This window comes from Charadrius vociferus, unplaced genomic scaffold, assembly GCF_000708025.1.
Source record: "Charadrius vociferus isolate BGI_N301 unplaced genomic scaffold, ASM70802v2 scaffold561, whole genome shotgun sequence".
NCBI lineage: Eukaryota > Metazoa > Chordata > Aves > Charadriiformes > Charadriidae > Charadrius > Charadrius vociferus.
Genome location: NW_009646848.1, coordinates 1,336,218 through 1,354,567, shown reverse-complemented (window position 1 = coordinate 1,354,567; position 18,350 = coordinate 1,336,218). Strand labels below are relative to the sequence as shown.

Below are 18,350 nucleotides of genomic sequence, written 5' to 3'. Positions count from 1 at the left end.
GAAGTGACTTAACCATCCTCACTCCCCATCTCTCGCTCTCTGCAGTGCCTTGCTCCAGTGCTGAGCTGTAGTTCTCAAATATCTTCAGTAACCAACTCTGCTTAAAAGAGCACTTGCCCAGGCATGCTGAGTTACATCATGGTGACAGGGTGAGTCAGAGGGAAATTGTGTGAGAGAGGAATTTCTGTGGTAGCTCTTCCTGCTCTTGTGTGTAAAGTTCAGCGTGTCCCATTTGCAAAATATCAACAGACTGGAAATACGCTGTAATGACTGGTCTATTCTTCCTGCCTTGCTGTGCAGATAATAGATGTTTTCAGAGCAGAAATACCTCTGGCTGCATGTATTTCTTGCATTATATCTTACCTGTATGCAAAGAGAAGGCCTGATGGAAAAGTTGGGAGTAATGGGTGCTTACAGTCAGTTTTGTTACACAGAGAGGCACACAAGGAGTAGCAGGCACTGTGTATTCATGGTGTATCCGTAGTATCCTCATAAAAACCTCATGCTAAATATGGTCCAAAAATACTTATCTATTGGGCCTGAAAACTGTATGTTGGCACCTCAATGTGAAAAGGGCTTTTCTGCAGATAACTGGGAATCAAGTGTGTCTGTGATACTGAATTTCATTGCAAGTTTTCATGACAGTTTTTTCTTCGGTCTTAGCAGCAGCTTCTCAAGCATGTAATGAATCATAGAATCATAGAATGGGTTAGGTTGGAAAGGACCTAAAACAGCACCGAGTCCCACCCCCCCTGCCATGGGCAGGGACACCTCTGACTAGACCAGGTTGCCCAAGGCCACGTCCAGCCTGGCCTTGAACACCTCCAGGGATGGGGCCTCAAATCGCCTTTGGGGAAATCTTTCTCCAACCTGATTTTACTTCTGCAGAAGAAACAGGAGGTAAAATAACTTTCTTGTATTATTTTGGTAGCTCTGAATTCAATAAGCAGTCTGTTAACTATATCACTTTTTTATTCTAGTCACCTTTTAAAACAGATCCTGCTGCAAGAACAGAAATAACAAAAGCGGTAAGGTGGGGCTTCATCATTACGCTCTCTATACTTGCAAAGATCCAGAGCAGGCAAAATTTCTCATTTCTTCAGACTAAAATGAAAAGAAAGGTAAACTAAGGCAGGAAGTTTGGGTCTACGTTTGAACACAGCCCGTGTACAAATGTTTGTCAGCAGGCTGGACAAAACGGTGTTTATTAACCAGAATGTGACCTTTCAACTTGCATTAGCTAGCATCTATCACTGGGGGGGACGCAGGGAGGAGTGGAATTTAGACATGGGAAACACACTGTTGTACAGAACTGTGATTCAAAAATGCCTATACACAAACAGTACATTTTTATGTCTCTTCCCCTGTAAGGAATAGCTCCTTTCAATGGAAAAAGGGAATACAGTCAGCACAGGCTTAGGCCCTATCTGGTCACACCACCAACTTTGCCAGTTTCAGCCTTGCTGGATGTGGTTGTTCTCTGCAGCACTTTGAACACTTGCAGTGAATGGTAGGACACTGCCTCCTGTCTCTCTTCTCTGTGGTTGATTTTTTTCTTTCTTTCTTTCTTTTTTTTTTGGTGTTTCAGTCATTGTTTTTTGAGGAGAAGAAGCTAGTTCTGGCGCACTGTGAAACCGTATTCTAACCCCACCTTCATTTACAATTACAAGTACAGCCACTGCAGCAGAGACTGCTTTTGGGCTGGTAGTAAATTGGCCCAAAAGATCATGGCCACAGCAAGATGTGATGCAGCCTTGTAGCTGCCTGTCAGCATGGCGAGCGGTCAGTCTCAGCTCATGTTTGTTTCCAACAAACTGCAGAAACACCTAGGATTCACACATCTGCTCTTAGGCATGCATCATTAATGAAAAAACATCCCGGAAATATCTTTTCTGATTCCTCACATTCACTCTAATGTAAGAGAAAACAAGATCAGATTCTTTTTTCTTTCTTTTTTAATATTTCTGGCAAATTACAGCAAAGTCCTTCATTATCAAGAACGGATGAACCATGAATACAGGTCAGCATGCCTTCCAGATGAGATTTCATATTGCAGTGTAGCTAGGGAAAATATGGACCCACTGTGGTGACAGATGATGCAGAGAAGGCGGAGCTGCTGAATGTCTCCTGTGCTTCTGTCTTCACTGCTAGGGCCAGCTCTCAGGAGTCTCAAACTTTGCAGGTAACAGAAAAAGTCTGGAGGAAGCAAGACTTTCCCTTGGTTGAAGAGGAACAAGTTAGAGATCAGTTAGATAAACTGGATATCTACAAGTCCATGGGGCCTGATGGGATGCACCCTCGTGTGCTGAGGGAGCTGGGGGAAGTCATTGCTGGGCCGCCCTCCATCATCTTTGAAAGGTCCTGGAGAACAGGTGAGGTGCCTGAGGACTGGAGGAAAGCCAATGTCGCTCCAGTCCTCAAAAAGGGCAAGAAGTGTGACCCAGGAAACTACAGGCCCGTCAGCCTCACCTCCATCCCTGGAAAGATGATGGAACAGCTTGTGCTGGGTGTCATCTCCAAGCACCTGGAAGAAAAGAAGGTTATCAGAAGTAGCCAACATGGATTCACCATGAGGAAGTCACGTCTGACTAATCTGATAACCTTCTATGATGAAGTCACTGGATGAGTGGGTGAGGGGAGGGCAGTGAATGTTGTCTACTTTGACTTCAGCAGGGCTTTCGAAACTGTCTCCCACATCATCCTCACAGGCAAGCTTAGGAAGTGTGGGTTAGTTTTCTAGTTGGAGGTCAGTAACAAGTGGTGTCCCTCAGGGGTCAGTGCTGGGTCCAGTCCTGTTCAACACATTCATCAATGACCTGGATGAAGGGACAGACTGTACCATCAGCAAGTTTGCTGATGACACAAAACAGGGAGGGGTGGCCAACATGCCAGAAGGCTGTGCCCCCATACAGCGTGACCTGGACAGGCTGGAGAATTGGGCAGAGAGGAACCTTATGAAATGCAACAAGGGCAAGTGTAGGCTGCTGCATCTGGGGAGGAATAACCCCATGCATCAGTACAGGTAAGGAGCTGACCTGCTGGAGAGCAGCTCTGTGGAAAGGGACCTGGAAGTCCTGGTGGCCAACAGGATGACCATGAGCCAGCAATATGTCCTGGTGGCCAAGGTGACCAATGGCATCCTGGGGTGCATGAAGAAGAGTGTGGCCAGCAGGTCAAGGGAGGTATTCCTCCCTGTCTAATCTGCACTGTTGAGGCCACCTCTGGTGTACTGTGTCCAGCTCTGGGCTCCCCAGTTCAAGAAGGACAGGGAACTGCTGGAAAGGATCCAGCAAAGGGCTATGAAGATGATTAGGGGAATGGAGCATCTTTCTTATGAGGAAAGGCTGAGGGACTTGGGTCTTTTTAGTCTAGAGAAAAGAAGACTGAGGGGGGATCTTATCAATTCTTATAAATACTTAAAAGGAAGGTGCCAGGTAGATGGGAACAGTCTTTTTTCAGCTGGGCCCAGTGATAGGATGAGGGGTAACGGGCGCAAACTTGAACACAGGAAGTTCCATATAAACATGAGGAGGAACTTCTTTACTTTGAGGGTGGCAGAGCACAGGCCCAGACTGCCCAGAGAGGTTGTGGCGTCTCCCACACTGGAGACATTCAAAACCCGCCTGGACACCATCCTATGCAACCTGCTGTAGGTGACCCTGCTCGGGCCAGGGGGGTTGGCCTGGATGATCTCCAGAGGTCCCTTCCAAACCTACCATTCTGTGATTCTGTGGTATGAACGCTGAGAGACACTCTGGAAAGTCAGCAGGGCTGTGTCTGCACTGCAGGACAGAAGCACTTTGAATTTTCACCCCCAATGGAAGGAACAGCTAGGAGACGAACTGAGAGGAGCAGCTGGGAGAGGTTGTGTTAGAGAGGGGTGAATATAAACAGCAGAGAGGAAGAGAAATCCACTAAGATTTCTGGAGTGTGAAATTGGTATTTGAAAATAACACCTGAAATGTTCATGTTGGTGATCAGAAACTGCTGTGTAGTGCTGAGATTAGTGAGACACTAGAACAGCCTCTTGAAGGGAATGACTAATGCTTTAGCAGCCCAGCTGCTATGCCGGTGGTAAATGAACCAAAATAAATAATCTGGGATGCAATCCACAAGGAATACACAAGTCTCTAGAGCGGACCAAGCTAGGAATTTGTGGACTTTTTGCTCAAATCAAAACACTGTTATGGGACTGTGATTTCTTATTTCAACCTGACTGTCCTTGTTCTACAGAGATGTGAGGCAGATATTTTGTTCATTAACACTGCTTGGGGTATTTTCGTTATGGTTGGGTTTGTAGACCCTTGCTCAGTGCATTAAGTTAGTAGTATGGTGTTCCAGGAAATATCCTACAAATACATAAAAGGAGGTTCTGTTCATGCCTCTGGCAGAACCCTACCATAACTCTTGCAATAGATCAAAAAATTATAAAATTAGGAAAGCAGAAAAGTAGAAAAGAAGAGCAGAATTATTACAGGGCCGGGGGGTGGTGGTGGTGTGTGTTGGGTGGTGGTGATGGAGAATTAAAAAGAAAAGAAAAAGAAAAAGGTGAATCAACAGTGCCAGGAAGAAGTATAGAGCATGGAAGAGAGGTAGACATTTATAGCTGAAAGGGTATCTTCTCCTGTGACACATGCACAAGTCCTTACAAGAACTATGAATTCCTGTGCTCCAGAGAAAATATGATTGTTAATACAGTTCAGAAACACTTTGTCTCACCTTCTGAGGATAACTGTGTTGTGTATGGTAAGCTCCAGCCTACTAGTATATTAAAGCAGTCAGATCAACACGACATCAGAAGGGTCTCCTGAAGGAATGTTTAATTCTCATCAGTTGTGTTATGTTACAGCTGTACAGTCATGAACTGACAAGTGGTATTAGGACTGTATCAATGGATGCTGGGAGAGAAGCAGTATCTTTACAGGCTTGCCTTGTCACTCCGCTTTTTTTTTCCTGGACGTGTCTTCCAGCCATTTTGTCCATCATTTGTGTTGGTTAAAATGGAGTAATCATTTGGCAGTTTTGGATCTGCAACAACAGACTTGGGTTGCTCCTGGAGCCTGTGACCATGCTCATTTCCTTAGTATGAAGATAATTTTATGTATGTCTAAAAGAGAAAGAAAACAGGAAAATAGTACAGGTCTGATCCAAAATATTTTTCTTATGTGATAGTTCTGAAAAAAATAAAATAAAATCCAACCTTGCAGAACGTCTTCTAGCTTCTCATAATCATTTTGGGCTGACAAACCAGTCCTCCTGCCAATGGTTGTTTCCTCGCTGTAATTGGGTGGCGGGCTTTTCACATATATAGTAATTCGGTTCTTCACATCTTGTGCTATATATGGCAGTATAATAAAAATATCCACATTTTCTGTGAGGGTTTATATCTACTGTCCTAAGAAAGAAAAATATTTATTATTGCACCTCACTTAATTCAAATGGTGCATCCTTGCCCCTTCCAAAAAGAGCCATCTTTGCAACAGCTATGTGGCTTTCATGAAGAATATATACACCCAACAAAGAAATAAAGTGTTTAGTGACATCGTGCACCAACTCCTAGGAGGCTGACCCTGTCCTGAACATGCCAACAAGCACTCCCACCAGACTCTAAGGGTGGATCCTAAACCATTTCTTATACCTGACAGTAAGAAACACTAACTCTTGAGTACTGACTGAAGGGTGTCAGTTGCTGTTTCAACAGAAATATAGAGGATACTGCTGAATAATGAAAAGGAAAATTGGCAAAACAGGTTTGAAAGCAAGAAGAAAAATATATTGTATTTCTGAAATAACATACTAAACCTGAGTGAAATGATTCTAGAGAATAAAGTGTCTTATATAAAAATTAAAAAAAGTATAAACTCAAAAGCATGAAATGAAACAGCTTTCCATTGGACTTTTTTCTTGTGTCCTCACTGAAACAAGATGTCCAATACAAGGGAAACATATGACATTTATGGTCAATCTGAAACTATGGTGTGGAAATAAACTTTCTGGGTTTTGCCCAGTAATAGTGCATAGATCACCCTCCAAGCAGTTCTGGGTAAGGCCAAGAAAAATCTGAAATGAAAAAGTGAGACCCAAAATCCAGAGAAAGCTGCATAAAAGGTAGCTGTTTGATGTGCCCTTTGTGTCAAAGAAGCTGGGAGTTGCGTGTGGGCGAGGACCAACATTATGTACGGTGGGAAAGCTGCTCACTTACCAAGACTTTTGTTCTTTCGTAAGAGCTGTGTTGTCCGCCCAATACCAGTCTCTCTGTTCAGTTCTATATGTTAATCCAAGCCAGTATACTCTTCTATTAAATGTTTTTACCAATTCCTGTGTAGAGTAAGCCCAATTCAAAACAGATACTCAGGAAGATATTAAAAATAAATATTTAGGCTCAGAAGTTGAAAGCATTGATGGAAATTGCTTAAAGAACATAAGTAACACAAATTGTTAACCTGTCAAGACAAGTTCTGCACTTAAAGGAAAAACCTAGCATCAAAAGAGAAAGTACAGTAAAGCTGTTTTTAATCGGAGAGAAAATAAATACACTTCTCATTCTGAAGGGCAATGTCAGCCTCATCAACCTGATTTAAACCCCCTGCGTGAAACACTGAATAGTTTTCCCTGCTTTAGTCATGAATCATTCCTCTCCCTTTACTCTGTTCTTAGCATTTGTCAACGGCAAAAGGGAAGCCTCTGCAGGAAGCTGTTGAGTTTGATTTGCTGAACTTTCCTACTCAGCTCTAGCATCGTTAACTTATTCCCAAAAGCTGCACCATGACAAGTAGAGGAGGTCTTAAAGTTAAGCATTTAGTGATACGCTGTCCTTAAAAAATGCTCTGAGCAGAACAGGTAAGAATATAAACTTTAATAATGGCCTTTCTCACTGCTGTTTGAGGGAATCTCTAAAGATTTGAATTAAATTTTTCTGCTCTCTTCCTTCCTTCACTTATCATTGCCACTCCCAGTGCACTTCTGCATTTTCTCTTTTTCCTCATACCTCTCAATGCTGTGATTAAGGCAGCTAGAATAGACTGCACCTCACAATCTTTGCTGTCATCAATTTGGGAGGGTGAGAATAAAGCTGTCCCCCTTTACTTGTGGGAGAAACCTTATGGCCTGCAGCTCAGGGAGAGGGGAACTGGCATTTCACAGAATCACAGAATGGTCAGGGTTGGAAGGGACCTCTGGAGATCATCCAGTCCAACCCCCCTGCCCGAGCAGGGTCACCTACAGCAGGTTGCACAGGATGGCGTCCAGGTGGGTTTTGAATGTCTCCAGTGTGGGAGACTCCACAATCTCTCTGGGCAGCCTGTTCCAGTGCTCTGCCACCCTCAAAGTAAAGAAGTTCCTCCTCATGTTAAGATGGAACTTCCTATGTTCATGTTGGTGCCCGTTACCTCTTGTCCTATCACTGGGCACCACTGAAAAAAGACCTTAAGTATTTATAAGCATTGATGAGATTCCACCTCAGTCTTCTTTTCTCCAGACTAAAAAGACCCAAGTTCCTCAGCCTTTCCTCGTAAGAAAGATGCTCCAATCCCCTAGTCATCTTTGTAGCCCTAAGCAACTAAGCGTTTTGTCGAGCGCTGGAGAGCAGGCAGGCTTAGCCACGACTGCTAGCTCTGGGGACATCTTTCCTGCCTTCAGTCTTCCAATTTGTCAGCTGGCATCTAGAGGCAAAAACATTATTTCACTCTACAGCTGACATTTTCTTTTCCCACCTCAGTTTGTTTTCATTTACTAGAAGATTAGACCAGATTTCAGCAACTTCCTGCCAAGTGTTTTAATTTTGATTGAAAAGATGAGATCCACTTTTGCATAAAGAAGTTCTATAAAATGGGGAGGACTATGATTTGCCTATGAGGAGGCCAGGTTAAAATAGATTTTTGCACTAATATCTTACCAAATCCTTGTATGGATCTGTAATACTTGTTAAATTAGTGAAATCATTACCCACAACTAAACAGCCATGAACCCGCTTTGACCAGTCATCCCAGTAAGTAGCCAGCCACGGCAAGCTAAGGCAAGATGAGCTGTCTCTGACCACCAGCTGCTTAAAGGGCCGCGCTTTGTGTGGCAACGACCAGCCCTATGCCTTAGCACTGCCCAGGACACCCAAATCACTGTAGAAAAACTCCTGCTCACAGTGCCATTTAAGAAAAATACGCATGGGGTGAGTATCTGGTCAGGTGCATGAACTTCTGCCATGAGTGAGAAACAGAGTGAGAAACCAGTCCATACCAGCTTTGCTTTCTGTTTTATCAGAAGAAGAGTGGAGTTTTGTGAGGAACAAAACTGGTGACTCTGTTCCATAGACTTCTTTTCCTCAGAATGGTAGTAACATGTATCACCACCTTCCCACTTCCAGTTTGCAGGGCAGAGTACACAGTTCTGGCCTGGAAAAGGAAAACCATCACCTTGTTTCTGTTCCCAGACTGTCCCTCACAGAACATCGCTGTTGGCCTGTGATGACAGAATCTGTAGGGACTGAGAGTGTTTGAGGTGGCCCTCATTCAGTCAAAATCACAGAAGGTTTAGATAATGACAGAGACAAAAACGGAATCATCCCCCTACCTCTCCCATTCCTTTAGCACTGGGAAGAAGTTCAGGTGTTGCAAATGGGATTTATTTAGCCCAATTTTAGGAGTCTTCCAAGATGACATGAGTCAACCTATCTGAATTTGCATTTAGTCAATGAACAGAAGTAAGCATGTCTCCTCCATGCTTTTCTGTCAATTCAGGTGTCTTTCTTGTATCCTTGCACTACCAATTTCTCTTCATTGACTAAAAGGGAGACCTAGACAGTTAGCCTCTCTGTGGAACAATATCCGGATAAATGACAGTCACAGTAGGATCCCTTTTGCCCAATGCCCCTACTCCTTAGAGTATAATTTCTGAAGAGAACTATTGCTCTGGCTGGCTCATTGTCAGATGCCAGTTAAATAACCGAGATGTGGCAAACTGATTTCAGAAACAGCCCTGCACTGTACACCGTCAGGAGACAAGGAGTGAACTCCCAGACAGGTTTAGCTATGTTTCATCACACATCACTTCTGACTTCAGGAGTTCCCTATCTTACCTGGGGTCGTACTAGCACTCTGTCCTGTGTGTGGACTGCTGTTAACAGAATGCAGTGAGTGGTTTAAGTCTCAGGCACCATTGTGAAATTGTCTATTAGATGCAGATGAGCACGTTGTAGAGATCCCTGAACTTGCACTGATGGGACCTGGCATGTCCAGAAGGCACCCCACAGAACCCTTTTCTTATGGAAACTAAATCCTGAAACCCTGGTATCACTGCCAGGTCGCACACCAGTGCACGTACGGCCAGGCTGGGTGCATCTCTCCAGGCACAGCATGAGGCAGACATGCTCATTGCCTACTTTCTAGGTGGTCACGTCTGAGAAGACACAAGCTCACCTGAGGAGACAGACCTGAGTAGACATAGAAGACACATCATTTACCATTATTTTTAAAGTTTTTTTGCCCTTCCAAGCACAGCTGATTTCCTATTGCTTGCAGCATATTTGAGAAATTTGTGCGCAGCTCATTCTTTGTTATGTTGAGGTCTCTAAGTTGTGTCCCGTAGTCCTTGGAAATCTGGAAAACTGAAATCGACAATGAAACATTTTCCAGTGCCGTTCTTCAGAAAGGGTGGAACACAGATAGGGAATGTCTTAGAAGATCATTAAGGATAAATAAACCATTTGGGATAAATGTTATTCCTCCCTGAACAGTCGCATGTAAGGGCTGCTGAGAACATTTGCATAGTGGATTTCTTATTATTTGGCTATGAGTGAGCAACAAAATTAAAGTGTGACTTTTTATCATATATTTCCATTGTGTATCTTTCTCCTATGTTGGTTTCCAGGCTGTGCTTTTTTCCTGAAAATGTGAACTTCGGTTCTGTATTGCAGTGGAACTGTTGCGGATTGGAGGTAATGGGCACAACCTGTTCACTGTGACACAAAGCTTTTCCTTTTCCTTTAGGTCCAGCTTTATCAAAGAGGAATTCACTCCATCCTTAGGCAGTACAGAAGAAATGTGGATACAGTTTTTAGGAGACCAGACAATGGCAGCCAGAGCAAGCAGTGAATCTGCTTCTCCGCCCCTTTCCAGCTCCCCTCCACTTTGCTCATTTCTAGCCTCATCACATCGAGAAGAGGACAAAGAGGCAAGGGAAAATATCTTGTTTGCCTGGTTGCCTGTTCTCAGCTGAACCAGAAATTGCACCTGAAGGACATGTCAGTCTGATATTATTCAGTAGCGTGAGCACCCCAGCAAACAGAAATGCATTAGTACTTACATAAAACTGCGAGGGTCACCAGCGCCATCAGCAATGCCAGGCACAGGATGAACAAAACCAGGATTACTGGCCAGCAAGAACGAGACGAAGTGGGAGGCCCTGGAAGGAATTCAGTCATGAAATACTAAGGGAATGGTAAACACATTAGCCTCATTATATTGCAGCCATCTTTGTCAATAAATAATTGCTTTTACTTTAGAATTGTATATTAGTGCTGTAGACTCGTTGCACACAGCGAAAGATGCCCAAAGAGAATAAGAGAGTGAGAGATCACAACAGCTCAGTGGAGAACGTGGACAGCTTTGGTCCTTTCAAAGGTCATAGACTGTGGCAAGAAATATATTAAGAAAGCAAGATATTGAAAAATCTAGAAAGTTGGTTGCTCAAAGCTGAAAATGAATATGCACTGTATGGTTCTGGTAATTTGTGATGTGCGGCATCTATCTGTGGTAATGTGGTTAACTTGAGTGCTACAGTAAACTCCTCTTGTACTTTATGGTAGTTTGAGATTTCTAGCTAGCAATTTGTCAAGAAATTTTTGGTAATAAGGGTTAAGCCTAGATACAGAAATGAGCGCTCAATGAGAAGAAAAAGGAACAATCTTTTTCTGAGCAAATGAAATTTTAAGCATGTTGGTCATCCAAAAGAGACCCTATTTGTAGGAGCTGGAAGATTTCATGGGTTAAGATGCACTGAAGGAGGAAGAAAAAGCATTCAGTTTGTCAGGGAAGCACTAAATCTAAGGCAGATATTAAAGTTGCCACTATATGGGCTTTGTGGAGAGCTGCAACCAGCTTGACTTAATCCAATAAAGGCAGTGTGAATGGGGAGAGGAAATTGCTAGTCTAGAAAAGGGAAAGGGGTATTCAAAACTGGGGAGTGAATTGCTGAAGGAGTAGGAACTGAAATTTAGTGTGCCAGGCTGAAGGAACAGGAATGGAAACTATTCAGTGTGCCTCTCCTACAAATAACCTGTGGTCAGGTTCTGTGGTGAACTAATCCTGGGCAGAATGTTGTACAAGACCTCACTCTATAGAAATATGAGTTGATGAATATTCAGGTTAAAGAAGATTGAGCAATGGAAGTTGTCTTGAACTGGTACACAGATCACTGCTGGCTTATATTCAACCTCCCATTCACCATAAACGCCAGGTCCTTTCCAGCTTCCGCAGCCAGCCTGCCCCCAGTCTGTACCACTGCCTGGTATTCGTCCAGCCTCAGTGTACAACAATTTGTGGAGCTTCATGGCATTTCTGCTCACCCAGTCCTCAAGTTTCTCAAGGTTCCTTGGTTTTGAAGCTGTACCACTTGGTAGCATCAGCCACCACCCCTAGTTTATTATCATTATAAATTTGCTAAAGACACACTCTGTGTCATTTTTCACGTCGTTGATGAAGGTATTAAACAATATGGGCTCTGCATCAACCTCTGAGAGACCCCTGGGGCACTCTGCCACCAAACAGATGTTAAGCCATTAGTTACTCCCCTTTGAGCCTGGTAGTCCAGCCAGTTTTCAATCCACTTCACAGTCTGCCATCCAGCCCATAACTTCCTCAGTTTTAAAATGACAATACTGTAAGAGACACTGACAAAAGCCTTGCTAAGTATATATTACATCTGCCACACTCCCTGTACCTGCATTTCATCACAGAATGCAACCCCAGTCTACGGAAGTACTCTAACTGCTTGGTATTGCATAAAAGAGAAATACCCAGGCCCTTCACAAAGAGAAAGAACATCTCCCTTCTGCGTTATTTTCCAAAGTCTGATCTTACAGGCATGTGACAGATACACTCAGAGATCAAGCCTGCACAGGAGAATTGCATACCTTATAGATCCTAATAAAATTTAAGAACTCATTGATTGCTGGTACATATGAATATTTTTAAGGTCAAAGTGCTTCTCTACACGCTCTGAAGCTGAATATTAGATGCCTGGAGAACTTCAGTAACAGAAATTTGACTCCCTAAGGCAGGCTGCTAAATGGACTCATATGAGTTGGAGCAAAAGGGCAAAAATAAGTTGTTCCTACCCCTACAGAGTCACAGCCCCAAGCTGATGACAAAGCATTCTAGTCCACACTTCCTGGAGCTTTTAGATGAGAAGAGGCAAAATTTTTGCAGTTTGAAAGTGTGATTTCATAAACAAATACAAAATATTTTCTGGGCAGCAATATGAATCAAGACCAAGCAGTAGTTTTAGCTTTGGCTGTTTAAATCAAAGTATTGCCTCAAGAGTTTCTTTAGATAATGGTTCCCTGTACTGTTCTTTGTAAACTCACACTGCTTCTGCTACATCCTAGCACAGCTGAAGGGGCATTGGGCTGGCTTCTTCTTCTTCTTCTTGTACAGTACTGCCCTGAAATGGATATATTTATCCATAGTGGTTGTTCCAATTTGATGTTTGTGAAATAATGTGCAGACTGTGCTATGCACTCTCAGAATGGTCCTTTCTCAGCACAAGATATGGGTTGTCTACTCTGGGACATAGAAGCAGGACATCTGGAGCCATATGAGGATACTGGTGTCATTGGACATTAAAGGAAAAGAAGTCCAGAGCTTAACACAAAGACAGTTCAGATTTGTACTTTTTTTTTTTTTTTTTAAGCCCCTGAATTATACTTTGGCAATGCTCCAAACCACAAGTTAGCATATCAATGTTCAAAAAACGTATTTGCAAAAAGCATAACATACATTCAAGAAACATAACAGTATTTGAAACCACTGCTCTTTGATACAGAATTCCCCAGAGAATTCCCTCTGAATCACAAGCAAGTTGTCCTCATTTGTAAACCTCTGCTCCAGAGCCTGACCCCACAAACAGCTAGTGCTTTTTACAGTCTTTGTTCCAATGAGTTGCACCACTCAAGTCTAGTATTCATCTTCATAATTTAACACAAATTAAGCAAAATTAATTTAAAATTAGTATTTAAAATGCATTCAGCCCTGTAACAGATACAGCCATTTCAAAGACCAATGCCTTAACTCAGGCTAGAACTTCAGAAGTGAAGTGAGTCAGTTAAAGCTAATTTAGTTCTAAGCTTTGAATGCAAATGCATGAAGACATTACATGGAACTGATGCACTTTAAAAATTAGTTCAGGTTAACTCTTCTGAGGTTTAGACAATGAGGACTGTTTGTGGAGCTTAGTATAACTCTCAGTAACATGCTTTTCTGAGAAATAATAAGATCACTATTTCAGATATACATTTCAAACTGTAAAAGGTTCAGGCAGACATGACAGCAACAAAAAACTGGATATGTTTATAACTAGTATAACTCTTGCGATATTAACAAAGCTAACAAAGGCCCCTCAGGCATATAATTAAAAGTATTTCCCATCTCATCTACTTTAGCGAGAATAAATCATAAAAGCATCATAGATACTACACCTTTTTCCTTAGTAACTTCAGGCTCTGTGATATTATCCACTTCATAGCTGTTTCCAAATTTCAGATTAGCATATGTTACTTCTTCTGTCATAGCTGGTAAAAAGAAAAGCGTCAGAACAAAAAGGCAGAAAAAGATATAGCATTTGCAGCTAGTAAGCTAGGAAGAAAATCTACCCCTTTGCAGGGTTTCCTTATATCAGCAGATACAAATGAAACGGCAGAGACATCAAGATACGTCTGAGCTTCCTGAATCACAGCAGTGCCAAGAAACTGTTCCTCTCTCACTCATTGCTATATTCTCTTTCTTCCTCTTTACCTCACTTCTGTCCTCCCTGACTGGCATATATGTCTTTCTGCCATTATTGAAGACAACACAGCCACTTTTGCAGAACTCTTCTCATTAGAACTCTTCTTCTTTTGGATAGACAACATTTAATTCCTGATTCCATCAGGTTCGGGCTTGAAACCCAGAGTTGAATGAAATGTTTTACAGCTTTGAGGCTGTGCTTTAGTTTGGGCAGCTGTGTTCAGCAGCAGATTTGAGATCATACTTCAGTTTCTGTTTCCTAACAGAATCTGCTGAAAGCAAACCAGACGGTGGACTTGCATCTTAAAGCTGGCAAATTGTGCTCTGATCCAAAAGAAGTAAGCACTTGTGCTCGAGGTTGGCACCTCAGCTGGGATATGTCAGGGTGTTGGCTCTTGCCTTCCATGCCACCTTCCCAAAGTGATTGTTTGGCCTGGGAGCTCTAAGTCACCAGACTAGAAGGACCTCTTGACAAAGGCAACATCTCAGAAGATATTTTCTTCCACTCATTTTCCTGGCATTCATGTTTTATTTCCATTTCTAGAATATTTTTTCCTATTCTTCATTTCTTCTCCAGAACTACAGCATGAGGAAAAGCATACACTAACACTCAGATTTTGAGGCTGCACAGTAAAGTAAGTCTTCAAGAAAACAAATGTCACATATCTCCCTCACAGAGATGGACACAGCTGTAGAAACTACCTTTCTCTGAGGTGCATAAACAATCCTACAGAGGAAAAGAAATGACAGGGAGACCTAATTAGCCAAGGAGGGAGTACATGTTTCATTGCATGAGAAATTGGCCACCTGCTCTGCTGCTGTGTCGCTGCATTTCTCTGGAAAGCAGCAATTCTTTGTTATCATGGTAGGGCACTGCTTTGCTGGACTGTTGCTGTTATGCAAAGAGTTGTCTAGGGTAAATTTTCTAACATGTCGCAAATTTTGTAAATGGCATAACTGAGACCATGACACAGGACCTTTTAGAGCAAGAGCAAAATATTCATCTGGTGCCGAAACATCAGTGATTCTATCTGGAGTAGTAAGGCAGACAGATTCACTCCTTAATGTAAACAGAAGCAAGAGAATAGATTATCTGGGGACTTTTGCACCCCTCTTCATGATGTTTTTTAACACTTCCACAGTTGTGAAACCTGAAATGTGCATGACGAAATATGCATGACGGATATCTCGAGTTTCTGGTAACAATTTTGCAATTTAGGAAAAACAATGAATGGAACAGAAATAGATTAGGCACACACATTACCAGCTGAGTGATTAGCATAAGGCTTATGTACACTATTCTACCCTCTGTTAGGAGTGTAACATGCTCCAAAAATGAGCAGGAGTATAAGCTAATCCTCCTTTGTACTTTTGGACCTGCATAACTGAGACTTAGGCTTAAATTTTTTGCTTTATGGACAAAATTAACCAAACATTCTTTATATCAATGCTAAAATCAAAATGACTAGTCTAAATTAACAAAAGAAATTTTGGTTGTTCAAATACAGGATTGGCTATGTAGATGGAACATAAAAAAGTACATTTAATACAAAATATCAAAAAAACCAGCCAAGGTTTCAATAAAGCAAACTCTACTAAAAATCAACTTGACCTGGTTTTGGGGGAATTTTTTGGCTACTGTTCTTTCCCACAAATGTGCTTGTTTAGGGAAGTGTTATTGCTCAAACATGTTTATTTGTAAATACCTAAAATGGTTCATCAGTTTAGTTCCCCAAAATAACTCTGGAGCTTTTGAAAGTCCCACTCTACATCCTCTCCTGGGCACCTCAACTTTCAGAGTATCTTCATTAACTTAAAGGAGGCAAGCCAGCACCCAGCACCTCTGAACGCTGTAATGTTTTTGTGTAGGTGTTAAGAAAAATAAAACATCTGTATAATTATATCCTTTTAATTTACTTACTGTGTATTATAATTTAGTATTTGTCTATTGCTCCAGACAATCAGAAATTATAACAATTTAGGAGAAACCATACATAAGGTCTAAAATGAAGAAAGTAAGATAAGGCTCTAACAGAAAACCTATATAGTCCTCCTAATGTAGTATGACTACTTGTCAGCTGAGAAATGCTATCTCTTCTCCATTTCTTAACTGACCCTTATACAGAGTGAGGAAACTTCTGGCTGTTTGAAGTATTAAAATATTAAGAAAAGACATAAATGTGAGAATTTCAGTATTTGTTTTATCTAGGCAGCGGATTCCCACAAAATCCTGGACTTACAGGAAGAAGCCCTTGCTGTTTATTTAGTTGATACATAATCTGTTGTGCTGCATCTCAAAAATGTGTTGGGAAGATCTGGAAGGCTACAAACATCATTTGCAAATTGACAGTGCTGAAGGTAAATAGGAGAAAGATTTTTTGACTGAATCTAAAACAAAGACTGTTTCTAATTTGTTGTAAGCAGATACGGCTACAGTTCATTCTCCAGTTCATTCCTAAGGAAGAGAAAAATCAAAATGAAATACAATAATGCAAATGGCAAGGCCACATATATGGGAACTGGCAGCCAGAATTTTCAGAATCAGAAAGGGCTCAAAAAGAGAAGGACCTGAGTATAATAATACTTCCCGCGAGTGTGAGTAGGAACTAGGAATACACTGTGGCTGTGAAGATCCCATATCAGTTACATCAGAGGAAGTATCTAGAGCAAAGGTAGTGAAATCCAAGTGCCGGTGCATAAAGCAGTAGTGACACTACATCTAGAATACTCTGCAGCATTGTTCCGATCACCAAACTTTAAGAAGTATATGATCTGTTTGGAAAAGTTGAAGAGAAGGACTATCTGTAAAAACAGTCAGATAAAGTTTCTGTCATACTTCAGGAGACTAAATGATCTTCAATTGTTTATCCTTGCTAGTTAAGGACAAGTAAGGTTATTGTACTCAAGTAAGGTTCTTGTGCTCAAGAATGTCTGGCCAAGAGTAAATGATTATAGCCTAGTTTATGAATATTTTAAAGCTGTAAATTAGAACAAAATTTTCTTACACAGGATAATTGAAATTCTGTAGTAGCTTTCAGACAGGAGTATCTGTTATAATTCAACCCTCCAAGTAAGCTGAACTTACACTTTCATCTTCCTTTTGGGAAAAATAGGCCTACAGGTTGATAGTCATAGATAAGGTTCATTAATTACTACTGTACTCATAAAAACCCATGCAAAGTCAGATATCATGGGAAGGATCCTTTCAATTATAAGGTGCCTTTTTTAAAAAACTAAACCACAAAACCATTATTACAAATGGAAAAGCAAGCAAACAAGGAAACCAAAAGAATCCTCAAACCTGAAAAAGCTATAGCAGAATTATCTACATCCCTAATCTCACAGCTGCTCGTCTAGGCATGTAATACACCAAAGTTTAGGCAACATGTGCGTTCAGAAGAGCTAGGGAAGTGAAAGAAATGTATCAGACCTGCTGGAATATACTCAGATCAGCAAGCTTGAGTGACTAAGATCAACTAGCTGACTGTGCATAAGCACTTCTCCTAAAACTCAACAGAACAGAAAAATTCAGTAGCGCAAAATAGAAGACCATGAGCTTGGAAGACTAATAGCCAAAAGGACTGTTTGGAACAATAAGTTAATCTGCTGGAAATGACTGTGAAAGCTGTTCACAGGATGTATATGGACCATTTGCATCCTGTGAGCATGATAAACTTTGGGAAATGTGTTCCTAACAGAAACAGAGACAAACTGGTGCTCAAGCTCTGCTTCATCTGGGGTCCACTTATGGTTAAAGCATCTCTAGTCAGAAAAGGCAACCAGAACTAGAGTGCAGGAAAAGGCTATACTGATGATGGGAATGGGAGGCCCCTCTTACAGCAGAAAGTCTGAAAATTTTGTCTCATTTAGTTTGGCAGAATGCCATCTGGAAAAGGAAGTGGTTGGCTTCTTATAGATAGTCAGCCTCAACGAAGACACAGCTGAAGTGCCTCTATGCAAATGCATGGAGCATGGGGAACAAACAGGAGGAGCTAGAGATGTGCACATACCTCCAAGGCTACAATCTCATTGGTATTGTGGAAACTTGGTGGGATGACTCCTATGACTGGAATGTTGCCATGGAAGGCTACAGGCTCTTCAGGAAAGACAGGCAAGGGAAATGAGGAGGCGGTGTTGCCTTATATGTTAACGAGCAGCTGGAATGCATGGAGCTCAGCCTAGGGATGGATAAAGAGCCAACTGAGAGCCTATGGGTCGGGATTAAAGGAAAATCGGGAGAAGGGGACATTACAGCAGCGGTCTGCTACAGGCCACCCGACCAAGAAGACCGAGTGGATGAAGCCCTCTATAGACAGATAGGGGCGGCATCACGTTCACAGACCCTGGTTCTCATGG

At 41.9% G+C, this 18,350-nt stretch overlaps 1 protein-coding gene across 1 annotated transcript; it reads right to left on the bottom strand.

Annotated features, from left to right (window-relative positions):
* Window positions 1-5,229: 5,229 nt before the first annotated feature.
* Window positions 5,230-13,778, bottom strand: LOC104294538 (C-type lectin domain family 12 member A-like). Its single transcript, XM_009894151.1, has 6 exons — window positions 13,688-13,778; window positions 10,297-10,395; window positions 9,455-9,598; window positions 8,233-8,387; window positions 6,203-6,318; window positions 5,230-5,395 (listed from the first exon to the last, which is right to left on the bottom strand). The coding sequence occupies exons 1-6, from the start codon at window positions 13,776-13,778 to the stop codon at window positions 5,230-5,232; spliced, it is 771 nt and encodes a 256-aa protein (XP_009892453.1).
* Between the last annotated feature and the right edge of the window lie 4,572 nt (window positions 13,779-18,350).

What these genes read in the sequence shown, in the direction of transcription:
- LOC104294538 (XM_009894151.1), bottom strand. Translation starts at nt 13,778, where the DNA reads ATGACAGAAGAAGTAACATATGCTAATCTGAAATTTGGAAACAGCTAT. An exon ending in GGTGACCCTCGCAGTTTTAT is followed by an intron (nt 9,599 to 10,296) that starts GTAAGTACTAAT and finishes TGTCGATTTCAG; the next exon opens with TTTTCCAGATTTCCAAGGAC. An exon ending in TAAAACAGAAAGCAAAGCTG is followed by an intron (nt 6,319 to 8,232) that starts GTATGGACTGGT and finishes TACTCTACACAG; the next exon opens with GAATTGGTAAAAACATTTAA.